Genomic DNA, 16171 nt, shown 5'->3' with positions numbered 1-16171 from the left:
GAAGGTAATTCCGGAGAGTCTTGCTCCAGCATTTAAATGCTCTAACGCAGATGTGATACTTGTCACTTCTGATTACAACTCACTGGCCCAAACTGGTCACATGGCCTCATTCAACCACATGGGTAGCAGGAAGCCCAATCCTGTACCCAGGATGGAAGAGTGTCCCTTTAAGAGCAACTTATGTTACCTGTGGGGAGAGTTGACTAGAACTCTTTTATGAACTAAAAGAGAGAGGTAGGGTAGCAAGGAAGTAATGAATTCTTAGGCTGCACAGAATTTTTTTCACTTTTTAAATAGAAAAGTATTTCATCCTTTTGTGACCAGAAGGTGGAAAGCCAGAACTGTACGTGAATGACCAATGCCTCTCACATGTGAGTAGAGTAAGGCAGTACTTCTTGAAATTATTTGTTCTTAGAAACGTTTCTTCATGAGGCAACTTGGAGTACTGCATTTATAAGGCATACCTTGGGGAACACTGATTCTAGTCTGGAAAACACCAGGGTCCAGTAGAGATACATCCTCGAGAGACCATTGCCCTTCACTTTGACATGGAGTTTTCCATCCGCCTCCTTTGGCTGTGATCATTCAGTCAGTCACAAATCCCCCTCCTTGTATTACCACCCAACACCCATTCCTCTATCCTGTTTGCAAGGTTATTGTGAGAGAGTTTGTGAAACATCTGGCTGAAAGCAAAAGCTGTCCTGCCTGTACGCATCCTTTTTGAATTTCAAGGCTGTTTGCTTGGAACAAGGTTAATTTGGTATGAGTCATGAATCTATGAGTTGAACCCTTGGTTAAATCCATTTCAATGAAAGCACAAAAGAAGAAATTCTACAGAGATTCCACCTGATATCCAAGTAATAGAAATGGATTCTAAAGTGTTACTGGAAAATACCAATCTGCAAACATTTTATATGGGTGTTATATTCACCCATATAAGTACCACCATGTAAGTAACCAAACATGGTCTCATGAAAAATATGAAGCTGAGGTTATCTATGAGATAATCAAACACAAACTAGGAAGGGTTGAGGCATAAAGGAAGTATCAGCCTTAAAATTGTAACTGGCTGAAGAATAGAATCAGTATTTACTTCCTTAGGCTGCATGCGATGACATAGAAACACAATTTGCATTGCAAAACATGAGGCGGTTCTCAAGGAGTATGGGTATTTTGATGAAATGCTGTGTAGATTTTTTTTTTATCTTCATTTTATTGAGATATAGTCACATACCACGCAGTCATACAAAACAAATCGTACATGATTGTTCACAGTACCATTACATAGTTGTACATTCATCACCTAAGTCAATCCCTGACACCTTCATTAGCACACACCCAAAAATAACAAGAATAATAATTAAAGTGAAAAAGAGCAATTGAAGTGAAAAAGAACACTGGGTACCTTTGTCTGTTTGTTTGTTTTCTTCCCCTTTTTCTACTCATCCATCTGTAAACTAGACAAAGTGGAGTGTGGTCCTTATGGCTTTCCCAATCCCATTGTCACCCCTCATAAGCTACGTTTTTATACAACTGTCTTCGAGATTCATGGGTTCTGGGTTGTAGTTTGATAGTTTCAGGTATCCACCACCAGCTACCCCAATTCTTTAGAACCTAAAAAGGGTTGTCTAAAGTGTGCGTAAGAGTGCTCACCAGAGTGACCTCTCGGCTCCTTTTGGAATCTCTCTGCCACTGAAGCTTATTTCATTTCCTTTCACATCCCCCTTTTGGTCAAGAAGATGTTCTCCGTCCCACGATGCCCGGTCTACATTCCTCCCCGGGAGTCATATTCCACGTTGCCAGGGAGATTCACTCCCCTGGGTGTCTGATCCCACTTAGGGGGGAGGGCAGTGATGTCACCTTTCAAGTTGGCTTAGCCAGAGAGAGAGGGCCACATCTGAGCAACAAAGAGGCATTTGGGATGCTGTGTAGATTTTTATGTCCTGTAGCTGTGTATGCATCTTGACAGGCATTTCTGTTTAAGGAGGGTTTTGGCTAACAGAGGCCAGAGGGAGCTTTAAGCCCTGCAGGGAAGGACCTAATGATTCCAGTTTAGTGATGAAGGGACCAAGGGGCTGAGCCTGGCTGCTGACGATGGCTTGCCCAGGAAGAAGGGTTGGTTCTCGCTTACAAAATCCAGTGAACAAGCCCATTGACTAATCTAGTCTTGACTTACACCTGACGTGCTCTAAAAGTGACTTTAGAGCTAATTTGGGGGTATCCATAAATCCCAAGAATGGGGAATTTTTAAAACAAGAAAACAAAGAATCAGGAAATGTTTTGTGTTACCTAATTCAGAGTAATAGACACCTTCTCTCCTCACTTTCCATCATGTTTTAAAACATGAAACTGAAAATAATGTTCAGAAAACCATCACTGTTTAGCTTTAATGACTGCAGAGAAAAATGGGAAAGGGCTTTCTTTATTACATATTCTACAAGCTCAAATATTTTAAGATTTTAGATTTAGTTTTTTGCTTGGTGTATTTTTTGTTGTTTGTTTCTGCTAGCAGAATACAATGGGGGTAGAGTGAAAACTAGGAATTGTGCTGAGAAAAGCTGTGTAGAAAAAAGTGAAAAAGAAAGCACTGTGTTGTGAGAAGGAAGCTTTACATCTAGACCCACTTCTGTCCCTCATCAGTTATGTGACTTTTGGCAAATAGAGCCCCCTCTTTGGGCCACAGTGTCCTCTTTTGTTAAACAAACAAAGGAACAACAACTACAGCAAAACCCAAATGACAGCAGCTGACATTTATTTAGTGCTCCTCTGTTCAGAGAACCCTTACTTTGACCTCCATACTTCCATTTGCTCCTGACAACAGCCCTGTGGGGGTAGTTAGGGTGTGCTTATTGCCCCCACTTCATACGACAGAGGTCTAAAGATGCACACGTCACCCTGAAGTGGCTGAGGTTAAAGACAAACACAAATCTTACGACTTCAATTCTTGGTGGTGGTTTTATTATTTTTTTTCCTAGCACACGGTTCTAACATTTTTTAGCTACTAATATAGAAAGATGGCCATAATAGTACCAATTCTGTCTTTTTTATTTTTAATTTAAAATATTATTTAAGGACTTTTAGTTACCTCTGCGGTCATCAACACCATCAACTCTGTAGAACCATGGAAAAGGGGACCAGAGAATCATTTAAGCAGGATGTCATCGCCGTTCTCAAGCATGTGAATGTTCCAGCTTTCCCAAGGATTATTTCCTTGCCTCCTTTCCTGTAGAGGTCACTGTTTTGAGCCCATTGTGTTTCCTCGCCTTTCTGCCTATGGCTTCACACATTAGTGTTGACCACAGCCTGTAGTGACACCCAGGCCTTGTGGGGGGTGTCTCTGGATTATTTGGATGTGAATAGCATTTCCTTGAGGACCTAATCTGAAAGAAACCCTCTTCCTTATTTGACATAGTGTGAATGATGGCATCAGGAATCCTTTTAAAAACAACAGGATAAATATGTCTCTTTCATGTGATCTTTCCAGAGGGGCAACCTCACATTTTCTTCTTGAGATGCTTAGGGTCCAGAAAGATTAGTGTTTGGACACATATTCCTTCTTTAGTTTTGCAAGCATTTTGGATTCTTGGCTGAGATTTCTTTTGCTGACATTGGCCATGAAGGTAGCTACTTTGTCTTTGATTTTCTAGGTTGTGATTCCCACAATCTAACCCTCATAAGTGGTACAGAAAAAAAAAAAAAATTAAAATACACAAATCTCTTCAAGTCTCCCCTTAAACATTACTTTATTCCACCCTTACTTTCCAGTATGTTAGCTACAGCACTTTGCATATTTGTGATTGCTTAATTCGTTGTTTGAATTTGTCTAGTAAGTCTTTTTGACGAAGTTGGAACTCCGTGAGGTTCAGGCTGTGCCTGTCTTATCCGCTTCTATCTCCAACACCTGATCAGAGCAAGCACTTGATTATCTGTTGCCTGACTGCCTGATATTGTATTTCACAGGAACAGACAATCTACAGATAAATGTCACCCCAACTCCAGAGTCATTTCCTCACCGGAAATTGTTACCAATTTCACCAACATGGCCTTTCTCAGAAGTCAAGTCTTCCTTAGCAGTGGACAGAATCAAGAATGTGCTGGGACAGTCCCCTGACAACACCAACTTGCTTCAGTTACCCTGGACACCTCCGCCTAAGATGCTTCGCAGAACCAGGGCTCACGCGGATTTCTCTTCTTCCTTTTACCAAGGAAGTGGACACAGCGCCTCCCTTGAGCCTTCCAAGGATTCCACCGAATCCCTGCTACAACCAAGACCTCAAGGGGGAAAAGAAGCAGCCGATGCTTCAGGTTTGCCTCATACCAGCATGCTCCCCGCTTTGTCCACAACCCCATCAATGACACCCTTGAATGCTGTCCTCCCATTTCAGCCAGTACCAGTAAGGGCTCCCTCCATGTCAAAGCAACACACCCCAAGGTCGGGCCTTCTTCCAGTCCTTCCCCCACCTTCATCCTCTTCATTGGCTCCTGAATCACTTCATTCCATCATCTTTTCTAAGCCAGCAGAGCAACCCACCAAAGTGCCTTTATTCCCTCAAACAACAGCTCCAGCTGATTCTTACTCAAGTCAGAGCATAGCTAATCCCCTAAGCCCATTTGCTAATGAAATGAACCATACTCCATCCAAAACCACCCAGGATTTAATAGGCATACCTCGCCTAGGTTTTCCTGGATCCTTAACAAAACAATATTCTAAGTTGTCCCCAACAAAGAAACCCCACCCAGCAAGCTCACCCACACCTGGGGTTTTGAGCTCTGCAGCAGAATCAGTCCAACTGTCTTCTCCTCCCCTAGCACCAGGAAGTCTTCTTTGGCTTCCAGATGGAACCAACACATTGTCAAAGTTGGAAGTAGCTCGAAGTCCTGCATCTACTCAGCCAATCAGAGCTGAAGTAGTTAAAAAAGCACACCAGAGTGTATCTTTGCCAACTTTTAGGAGCACAGCAGCGACCCATGAGGCTGAGCCTTCACTTTTCCAGACCAAAGAATCAGTGGCACTAGAAATGACCAGCAGAAAGCTTGTTTCTGCCACTGCAGAAGACTCTGCTAACCCGCCGCATTTGTTGCCAGCTCCAGCAAGTTTCGGAAGGCCTGCCCTTCCAGCAGAACACATATCTTCCTCTTTGAGGCCAGCTCCTCTGCCTTTCACCCCAGCGGGTCCAGGGAAGACCAGCCTTTCTGAGGCAGCTCCTCCATCTCCATGGAACAGCACAGCAGACTCTCTTGGACAGAATGGTGCCTCGACATCCTCCATGCGAAAAATGCCAACTCCGAAAAAAGATGGCAAGTCTGGATCTCCTCCTACTGCAGCTACTGACTTCCTCCTCTCAAGTAAATTTCCTAATCTTCTTTCCACGACTTGGACATCTCCCCTGTGGAAAGAGGGGAGCATGACAACTGTTTTAAAGGAAAACGAAAAGGCAAATATGACAGTTCCTCTCCAGACCCCTCAGAGAAAAGAGATTTCAAGTCTTCATGCTGTAAATGGATTCATTTCTGAATTTAGCACTGATCATATATCATCTACTATCACTATAACACCAAGAACAAATCTCACTCCTTCAGAATTACCCCCACCTTCCATCCCATCCATACACACCATCCAGACAGTTTCTCCATCTCTTGGCTTTTCCAACACCATGTCAGAGACATATGTAGCTGCTATAGACCATTCTGAATACTCAGCTTCAGCATCCAAGCAGGTGACAGCATTTCCCTCCTCCACTGAGGTTTATGATCCCTCCATAATGGGAGACATGAAAAAGCCAGCAGTCACAGATCTTTTCTGGAGTCCCCTTTCAGCAGGAACTGGACCTCTTTCCACAGAATCAAGAATATCTGGCTTCCTGCAGCAAACAGATTATGTTTTAAATGGGCACACAGTTAACTCCACAAGTTGGAAAACTCATTCCCCTTCAACTGCTATTCCCAGTGGTTTAACTTCAGCTGTCCGTGCAATAAAATTTCAGGAATTCAAAGATACTATTCAGCATTCAGAGACTGCAGGCAGCTTTAGCATTCAGGATCCATTTCTTGATGCAAGTACAGACCAGCCCATACTACAGCCAAACATTACAAGGGTTGGAAACCATACAGACTTCTGGCCCACAAGCAATAATGACCATTCCAGAGACTTCCAAACAACTGGGGTCGAAGAGTACCCATCCACAAGTCAGCCTTCTGTGTCTCATTCCCATTTAGAGCTGCCTGCCCGTTCAACACATCCTTTTTGGCTAACCTCACCAAGTCTAATTTCTAGAGCTAGCTTGCGGGAAATGCTTTCTGATGGAACAGATACACGTTCCCAAATTTCCAGTGACATCTATCCATCACCTGTGAGAAATGCTTCCACACCATTCCAGAATATCCTGAGCTATCACTCTACTGCTGAATCTCCTTCTATATCAACCAGTGTCTTATTTAGGACACCATCCAAAGAGCTGCTGGCTTCTCAGCACCCTGAGAAATGGACAGGTGCAGCCACTAATGCAGGTAGTTTGTTTCCTGGCACCCAACCAACAGGTATGACTGCTTCCATGGCCAGAGCATCTTCAAGCACAACACAAATAAGTAGCTTTACTCCGAAGGAGCACACACACTCTTTCAGGAATGAGTTAGCAGCCCCAAATAGCCATGTCATTCCTTGAACCTCTGCCTGCTTGATTTTTTGGAAGTATTCCGTATTTAAGTCTCCTTGTTCCCAAGCATAGCTTTCTATAAATGGCTTTCTCATTATGTTAATTCACTTAATGAGCCTAAAGCTGTTTTGCCTAAATTCTCCCCACTGCAAGCCCAGAGCACAGAGATTTTTCACCCTAGCAAACCCTTAAGTAACATTCATTCATCACCCGAACGAGGAGGTGTGCATTCTAGGCCAGTGACAGACTTTGCTTTTTCTCTCATTACAGCAGTCTCCTCAGTGTCATCCGAGGCAGAACCAACAGCAGCAGCAGCGGCAGCAGCCACGTTGTTTCTGAGGAGATCAAGTCCACCGGTGCTGTCTGCAGCCCTGGTCACCAAGGGCACCGGCAGCAGCCCTTTGGCCGTGGCCTCAGGATTAGCCAAGGGCAGTTTGACCCCCGCGGTAGCTAAAAATGTCACAAACAAGGCAGCATCTGGCCCAAAGGCAACCCCAGGGGCGGTCCATACAGACTTCCCATTCACACCAACCTATGTGTTTGCAAGGACAGCACATACCGTGAGCACACATTCAGCCATGCAAGGGAACCCGGGCACTGCCTCTGGCCTGCTGTCCACAACGCACCTCCCCAGGAAACCACAAGCCATGCACACGGGCCTCCCGAACCCCACCAACCCAGACATGCCCAAAGCGTCCACCACCCGCCCACTGTCAGTCACAGCCGCGTTGACATCCTTCACGGCCTCAGTAAAGGCCAGCCGGTTGCCACCTTTGCCGGCAGAAAACACAAATGCTGCTCTTCCCGCTGCGTCCACGGCAGTGGTCACAACTGGTAAAATGGCGTCCAACCTGGAGTGTCAGATGTCCAGTAAACTCCTGGTGAAGACAGGTGAGGGTCTACTGTCCCTCTGATTTTACTTTAAAGCAACAAGCATGTCCCTGCCTCCAAGACGTAACAGGATTATTGTATTTGCTTTCAGATCAGTGTTTCCCACCTAGGGGCAATTTTGTCCCCAAAGAGGCATTTAGCAATGTCTGGAGGCCTTTTTTTGGTTGTCACAGCTGTGGTTGGAGAGGGTTTGCTACTGGCAGCTAGTGTGTACAGGCCAAGCAAGGATGCTGCTAGAATTCCACAATGTACAGGACAGTCCCCCAGAACAAAGAATTACGAAGAATTATCCAGACCAAAATATCAGTCATGGTGAGGTTGAGAAACCCTGCTTTTCATCAAATGACAGAGAAAAGGAGAATTATGTGACACTGAGTCTAGAGATGTGATCCTAGTTCAAGGCCCCTCAGAAACCACAGTTCTGTCAGTGGGTCTGAGAATGCAAATGTGTACCAGGCTTTGCCTGTAGAGGGAATTAAACGATGCCTCACATGAATGAATGATGTGATTGGTAAAATGCAGAATTTCTGGAAGTACTGCAGAACCCAGAAAGGCTTTTTATCATGCATTTTCTCAATCAGCAGATACTACAAGAACAACTATGGTACACTATGATGTGGGAGTCAAGGATTTCTTTTGATGTTTAAAAGCAGACCTTCTTGAAAAGGTTAAGTGGGCAGCACAAGAGCCGTGAGAAACATGTGGATGCTATTTTTTTAGCCCCCACTCCCAATTGCAGCAAAGCAGGCCTAGAAGGTACAGGGTGCTTTTAATAGTGTGTTAGTGTTTACTATGAAAAGCATTAGGCCAATTATTTGAAAGAGCATGCCAGTGTTGAATGCTCACATCCTGCCTTCCTCCTCACCCCACAGAGAATTAAATGAAATTTTATCTTGAGACATGTCCTATTCCAAATTGGGAAATTGTGAAATGAGGCATAACACGAAGTACAGTATCTCTTTCTATTTCTCAAGAAATTATACCATCTGTTTTCCCCTTCTCCCTCCCCCTCTCCCTCCAGATCTGCACCTCCTCCTCTGAGTGACAGGCTGCCCCAGCCCCCCAGATGCAGAGGTCTGAAGCATGCTCCCCTCTCTCTTCTTTACTCCCCCACCCCTACCACAACCAATCACACGTCCTTTTCAGTTCTACCTCCTAAATACCCCATTCTCTCCATATCCTAGCTCAGACTGGCATCCTCACTCACCTACATTTCTGCAAATTTCTGCCAGGACAGCCAAATTTATCTGTCTGCTTTCAGACTCCCCTCCCCTCCAATCTGTTCTACACTCTGCAGTCAAGGAAACCTTCTAAAATGCACTCCTTTGCTTAAAACCCTCCACTTCCTATTGCTTCAGGACAAAGCCTAAACATCTCTGCAGAAAATATTTTCATGTTTCTCCTCTGGACCTTGGCACTTGCTAATCCCTCTGCTGGGAGTGGGTGGGGGCAACCGGTTTCCCCTAGGCCCAGCTCACTCCACTTATCCTTCAGGACTCAGCTGAAAAATCACTTCCCCCAGGAAACCTTCCCTGATCCCCACCCCTTTGCCCAGGTCGGGCCGGATACTCTGCCTAGAAGCTCCCTCAGCATGCTGGGCTTCCCTTTAGGTAGCACCGGTCTCATTCAGTGGTGGATGCTTATTCTCTCATCTCTACCCCCACTGGTGAGCTGGGGATGCACCTGCCTGCTTCATGCTTGTTGTAGCTGCAGCACCTAGCTTGGGTGCTGCAGCACCCAAAAGAATTTGTCCTGGGTTGTTTCTTAGTGGATGCTGTTGTTGGAATTTCCTTGTGTGCAGATCCATCAGGGGCAGGTGCTGATGAGCCCAGCTTTCAGAGTCAGGGGCACCATGGGTCAGAAATGAAGCACTAGCAGCATGCCAGCTCTCACTCAGCCTGGGCAGGACACCTTCTTCATGAGGGCCATGCGAATGGCTAGGGCCTTCTTTCCTAGGACTTCAGTGGGACCCTGCTCCACCTCTCTTGTCGGTTGGACCTGTGCTTACATCTTTGCTGAGAACTTGCAGGAGGTGGTGGCTGGGGAGGAAAGGAGAGCTTGTCAATTATGAGGCCTGCTGCCTTACCCTGATTACCATGCTTCTGTTCTGCCCCGCAGTTCTCTTTCTGACTCAAAGGAGAATGCAGATCATTGAATCGTTGAAGTTCAATGTGGCCAGAGGGCTCACACAGGCTTTGCGGAAGGCTTTCCACCAGAGTGATGTCTCTGCTCACGTAAGCCTCTTGCTTTTGTAATCGGGCTAATCCATCCTCTTTTTCAGCTTGGGTACAGGGTTATTTTTATTTTTTCCCCCCTTCCTAGGTACCATAACCACACTTGCCAGAAGTTGGATCGCTCTTCGTTTTGGCAAATAGCTAATGCATGGTGGCTAGAGACACAGGTCAGATTTTGAGAGGAAAATTGAAGCTAATTGTCTTTTGTCTAGATTTTTTTTTAATAAGTCTGTTATAAATAGTCCCATTATCCTGTTTTTTTGGGGGAAAGTATTTAAAATTGTTAGTATCCTCCAGAAACCATTCATTATTTTTTTTTTCTTTATCTTCCTCATCATTGTAAATAAGTAGTGATTTATTTCTGGACATTTAAAAATCATTCTGACTTATATATCAAGTTGACTTCGCTTAAATTGCCAACAGCAGACAGGGAAATAAACAGTTTTGTGGATTTTTTTTTTTTAATTTTTTCTCCAAATACTTGGATGCCAAGTACTGTTTAACAACTGCTAGCTGATTTTGATGAAATATCCAAATGATGGAAGTCTTGCTTTTACACTCCTTTGGTTTGATTCCAAGTTTTAAAGGAGTAAATGCAATTGGCAGCCAGTAGCCCCCTTGCACTACTCAAAATTACTGCTCTGGCTTCCTCCTTTGATGCTTTGTTCTACAGCTGCGTTCAGCTTAGTGGTCCTCCCTGTTCCCCACCCCAAGGACTAGAAATAAAAGTTGCACACGTTGGCCATTGTCAATCTCTTTTATATGATTATGGAAAAAAAAAAAAAAAAAGGGAAAAGAAATGCTTTCCATGAGAGATTTCTGTGGTTTCAGCACCAGAGATTTTATTTGAAAGTTGAAAATGTGAATGTTTCCATTTGGTTGCCTGATTTGGTTTTCACTAAACTTCAGTCATTATTTGCAAACTACCTTCACAGTTTTTGTCTTTTCTGCACATCATCACAGACCACTGTGGCAATTAGCATATACTAGCATTTAACAATCGGCTCACTTTTTAATACCTAAATACATTTCTTTTGAAAGGACATTTGATATAACCACCATAAATGGAAACCAAGATCATTTGCCGCAAATGGAAGTGATTGTTGGAATAATAGTGGGAACAAAACAGCTTGTTAAATTCAGGCCAGACATTGCTGCCTGCTGTGGGCTCTGGGCCTGGTGTCCCTTTGTTTCTTTTGTTTTTGTTTTTTAAAGGATTAGCAAGAGTTGGAAAGGGGTTAAAGGCAAATAAACCCCAAACAGAGCTGCTCTTTGAGATAATTAGAAGGATTCAAAAGGGAGCAACCTTCTCACTGGGTGATTTAGTGTTTTGTGCGCTGTCCATGCTCCATCTAGAAGAATCTCTTGTTCCATCTAAACTGATTTTGAACTCCGTTTTAGGAAACAAACTGTTGGGGAGCACACATGGGGGAACTAAAGGTGCACCTATCCTGTTGCAAAATCATTTGCTTGGCTTCTTTGGAAACTACAAATGATAAGACAAATGGAGATGCAAAAAGAAAAAAAAAAAAAAGGGGGAGGGAAAGCAGGTGTTAAAAACTTCCTGAACTGTTAATGTAAAATAGCAAGAAAGCAAAACAAAATAAGAATAAAACCCAAAGCTCGTAATCTTCCAATTAGAACAGAAAAGAGCTCAGAACATCAGTGTTCCTTAGGATGCATCTGTAAGAGAAACTATTTGTGGCCCATTTCCACCCTAGTCTTCAACCAATTTATAAACCAAGGAAATGTGAGATGGAATTAAGTCTGAAGAACTCCTCTGTTTCTAGAGGGAAGAGTTTTCACCTTATTTTCTTCCTGACTCCTGCCCCACTTTATCTATAATTTCTGCCTATAAATTTTTATAATGATGAGAAATATATTAAAGCTGTTTTCTCCTTCATTCCATTCCCTGAAAATCTCTTTTGCCTGCAATCTCCTCCCTTTGCCTTTTTGGTGATAGTTGGCACTCATGGGATTGTATTGAGGCACTTAAGGAATCAAAAAACACAGATTTAATTCTAGTCCATATAGGTTTGACATAAATTACATTTTGTTGGATTCTGGTACTTTGAGACTTGGCAATCCATGCCTGCTTTATAGGATTGTTAGACTGTTGAATGAGAACACCCTATTCCCCAGCCTTGCTAAATAACAGTTGTGGTTCTAAGAAGCACCAAGGAGAACTTAAAGTCTGGTGGAAATAAACAATGAGTTCCGTGGTCCATTTGTTTTGTAGGTAGACATTCTGGAACATTCTCACAACATCACAGTTGGTTATTATGCCACCAAGGGGAGGTTGGTCTACCTCCCGGCCGTCGTGGTGGAAATGTTGGGTGTTTACGGGGTCAGCAACGTCACTGCAGATCTGAAGCAACACACCCCAAACTTACAGTCTGTGGCAGTGCTTGCTTCCCCATGGAATCCCCAGCCTGCAGGCTACTTCCAGCTGAAAACAGGCAAGTAACTCAGAAGGAAAGGATTCCTGTTCTTTCTGGAACAAGGGGCAGTACCAAGAGGACACCTGTTTAAAATCTCCATTGCCGGGCTGACTGTAATCTTTTAAAGTTCCTGTGGACTTTCCTTAAAGGACCCTGTTAAGCAACTGTCCAAGTTCCCTGCACATCAGCCTAAATGTTTCCATCCCTGGATTCATCAGAATTTATACAATGAGTATTTAAGAGTACCAAGTACTATATGTTTTTCTATATTAGCAGTGGGTATGAATGGAGCACCCATAAAATCTATGGTTTGGAGCGATGGATTCCAAATGTCACCAAGTCAGACTCTCTGGACTTAGGCCTTGGAATATATTTTTTTTAAAGCACCCTAGTGATTATGATTTGCAAAGTTTATAAACCACAAGAGTGGGGACGCCACTGAAATTGAAAGGTTCAATCAACTTAGTAATGGAAGTCAATTGATTTTTTCCCCCTCTAAGGAAATAGAAGGCATGATCTCTCTTAGGTTATTATTTTTCTCAGTCTTTAAGCAGATGTCTACATATTCCAATCAAATGAAATCATAAAATACTTTGCAGATTCAATCATGCTTTTAATTTTTGTATGTTATAAATCATTTTAAGAGCTGCTTTCAAAACTATCACCAAACCTTGTCCAACCTTATTGCTTATTTGCCTAATTTCCATAATCTAAAATCATGCTGTTTTATATCATGACTGCTATTAAAGCCAAGGAACTAAGACATTGGTGAGCACTGGTTTATTACTCTTGTTCTAGTGCTGCAGTTTGTGAGTCAATCAGACAACATACAGTCCTGCAAGTTTGCTCAGACAATGGAACAGAGGCTGCAGAAAGCTTTCCAAGATGCTGAGAGGAAAGTTCTGAATACCAAAAGCAAATTGACAATTCAGGTAAGGGGGCGGCAGGCATTCAGCAGTGTAATTGACAGAGGCCAATTGCAATGCCAGTGTTGGCAATGACTTGGAGCCCTCATTTCAAAACTGCCATGTGTAAGTGTAAGGTGGCACCTCCGGCATGTGACATAGACAGGAGAAGGTGCCACTCTGGTGCCACAGCATCAAGGTGGTAGTGACATTGGTGAGGGCGTGGGGTGTGGCCATCACAACTAGGGATCTGCATCACTGTGTACTTTCTGTGGTTTGGGATTTTATACTTATTTTCCCATGTGATGCTTCTCTGGTCTTTCTTACACGTTTGTTATTTAAAAAAACACATTGGACTAGAAGATGTGGCAAATGTCTAATACAAAAATGAATCAGTTCCAAACAGTTAACTCACCAAGATTTGGCTATTCCGCGATTTGCATTGAATTATATTCCAGACACCCATGTGAACCATTACCTTAGTTTAAATACATACATAGACACATACACTTTATATTGAGGGCTTACTATGTGCCAGGAATTGTGCTGTTTCACAGATGGTTTGCTATGTAATATTCAAGACATCCTCCTGAGGTATTACCAACCCCATTTCACAGAAGAGGGAACTGAGAAAGAGGTTAAGAAACTTCCAGAAAGTCACTCACTTGGTAAAGAATAGAACAAGTACTTCATCCAAGAATATATACTCTTATCCCCTATACCATACCAGCCGTCAGTGTAGAAAGGAGGTCCTTGATGAAACTTCTGGCAAATACATGAATTCTTTCCCAGGGAAATTTCATTCATAGTGTATTTCACCTTCCTAGATTAACGGTACACATGCCACCAAAAGTCTTCCTCAGACTCATTTTTTGCAATTATATGGATATCATCTCACTACAGCCAGATGCTTCTTAGTGATATTCATCCAGCCTCCAAATTTCTCTAATTAACTCTACTATCCAATGTCTCTGTTTTGACTACTGAACTAAAGTCTTTGCAATTAAAGCTAGTGGTTTTGAAATTAACATTTAGCATAAATGAATTATCTGCATAGCCAATATGATGTAGAAAGCATACAATTTAATTTGAGCAGCTTTCCTTTTCTAGATCCATCCAAAGTGTATATGGAAGTGGCTTGTTATGATTTGGTTCTTATTAGACTAAGATCTAAAAATGTGCCACCGACTTAAGATTTATGTAAGGAGTATGACTCAGCTCTCTTATGGGATATCTTTTTCTTTCTGATTGGATTTGTGATCCTCACAGGTGCAGGAGCCTGGGTAAAGCTTGGCAGTAGAGCACAGGCTCTAATTGTATTCAGGAAGCACAGACTTATTGAGTGCCTGCTATTTATCAGGCACTGAGAGGGGCACCAAGATAAATAAGCTGTCCTTGGCCTCAAGAAGACTCTGTTGTGTTGCTGTATCATATCATGAATCGTTAGATGAAATTTTGTAAAGCAAATAACAATCCTTCCCTGGAGAAGACAACACCTGGTGATTAAAAAATTGCATCTAAATAGATTTGTTATTTTATTATGCCCATTGAAACAGGTCTTCAAATGAATGGATACTTTTGTGAATTGTTTTACTAATCCTGCTTTGCTTTTTTGCTTTGGCGGACAGGAAGCCCAGAGCCAAACTCGTTGTCTGGATTTAGTAATCCTCTCATGCGTAGATGGCTACAAGCTAACCACCCCCCTGGAGTTGTCTTTCATCTGTTTTTCCAGGACCTGGTTTTGTAATGAATAAATTTCCATTTTACTGTGTTACATATAATTTGTGAGGCACCATGAGTCCTTTGCGAAATGAGACCTCATAGATATTTAATGAATTAATTAGTTCAGAGAGTTGTTGAAAGGTGACCTTTTTTTTTTTAACTTGAAAAGCATTGGTTTTAAGGGCAAGATTACAATCAGCTCAATTAGGACTTTTTTGGTTGCAAGTGACAGAATCCAGGCTCACAGAGCTTAAGCAAAAAGATGACATTATTGACTCATATGCCTTAAAAGTTCACAGTTTATCTACTTCAGGCACAATTAGATCTAGGTGCTTAGATGATGTCTTCGTGAATGTCTCCCGTCATCTTTTGACTTGCCCTGCTCTGGGCCAGCGTCATCCTTGGGACCCATGAGGTGGCCCCTGGCACCTCCAGGCTTGCCTCATTCTCTTTGCATTTTCTTCCACGGTCTCATGGAAGAAGAGTGTCCTTTTTGTGCCATTCCAGGAAAACGCCTAGGATTCACGTTGATTGAATTAACCTGTATCATGTGCCTGTTCCTGAGCCAGTAACTGTGGCCAAGGAGATGAAATGTCCCATGAACCTGACCTGGCAGATGCCCACTCCTGGGGTCTGGGTAGGGCGGAGGACAAGTGGTTCCCCAGGGAAAACTCTGGTGCTGTAATAGAAGAGGGAATGGATGTTTGATAGATAAAAAAACAACAAAAGAAGAAAAAAACAAAAAACAAAAAAACTGTACACCAGCTTTCTACTCGATCAGCTTCTTAGGTCCAGTTAGCTAACTGAATCATGGTTTGAGTAAATGGGAAGTAAGAGATGGAGGTCAGAAGCTTCAGAAGTCTAAGAATAAAGGGATGGTGGGAAATTCCACCCCCCACCACCACCACCCCACCACTCCACCCCCCGCAGGGGTTGATTCTGTTGGGGGAGAAAAGTGTGACTTTGAGTGCATGGTGTAAGGCCTAAAAATTAAGTGCTGCCTTGACATCTGGTAAAATTGGGAGGGCTTCAAGTGATAAATTCCCCTACTCCTCTGCTCCTGTGGATAAGGTCCCTTAGCCAAACAGCCCTCCTTATCAGGGGCACCAGACACAGTGCCTGCTTATCCCCAGGCACTGTGGTGGGCTTTGGTTCCCCGCCAGCCCGTGGAATCACATCCTCCCGTGGGAACCAGGCCACCCTCCCCTCTCGTTACTGGAAAGCCTGCCTCGCCCAGCCCCTGCGTGATCATGCTGCTCCCGAGTGGAAGCCTGGTGGCCCTGCGTGGGTCCTCCTCCCTCGGGCTGTGAGTATTTGTGGCCCAT

At 43.4% G+C, this 16171-nt stretch overlaps 1 protein-coding gene across 2 annotated transcripts in view; it reads left to right on the top strand.

The window, feature by feature from the left end:
* Nucleotides 1-16171, top strand: part of KIAA1549L (KIAA1549 like) — a 363244-nt gene that overhangs the window by 209491 nt on the left and 137582 nt on the right. For both annotated transcript variants that reach the window (XM_037840404.1, XM_037840403.1), the window contains exons 2-6: nt 3961-4305; nt 6924-7544; nt 9663-9778; nt 12018-12237; nt 13018-13151. In XM_037840404.1, coding sequence (XP_037696332.1) covers nt 3961-4305; nt 6924-7544; nt 9663-9778; nt 12018-12237; nt 13018-13151 — 1436 coding nt within the window. The remainder of the gene's footprint in view (nt 1-3960; nt 4306-6923; nt 7545-9662; nt 9779-12017; nt 12238-13017; nt 13152-16171) is intronic.

Source organism: Choloepus didactylus, chromosome 6 (genome assembly GCF_015220235.1).
Source record: "Choloepus didactylus isolate mChoDid1 chromosome 6, mChoDid1.pri, whole genome shotgun sequence".
NCBI lineage: Eukaryota > Metazoa > Chordata > Mammalia > Pilosa > Megalonychidae > Choloepus > Choloepus didactylus.
The sequence above is the reverse complement of the archived record's forward strand: the minus strand, read 5'-3'. Positions and strand labels throughout refer to the sequence as shown.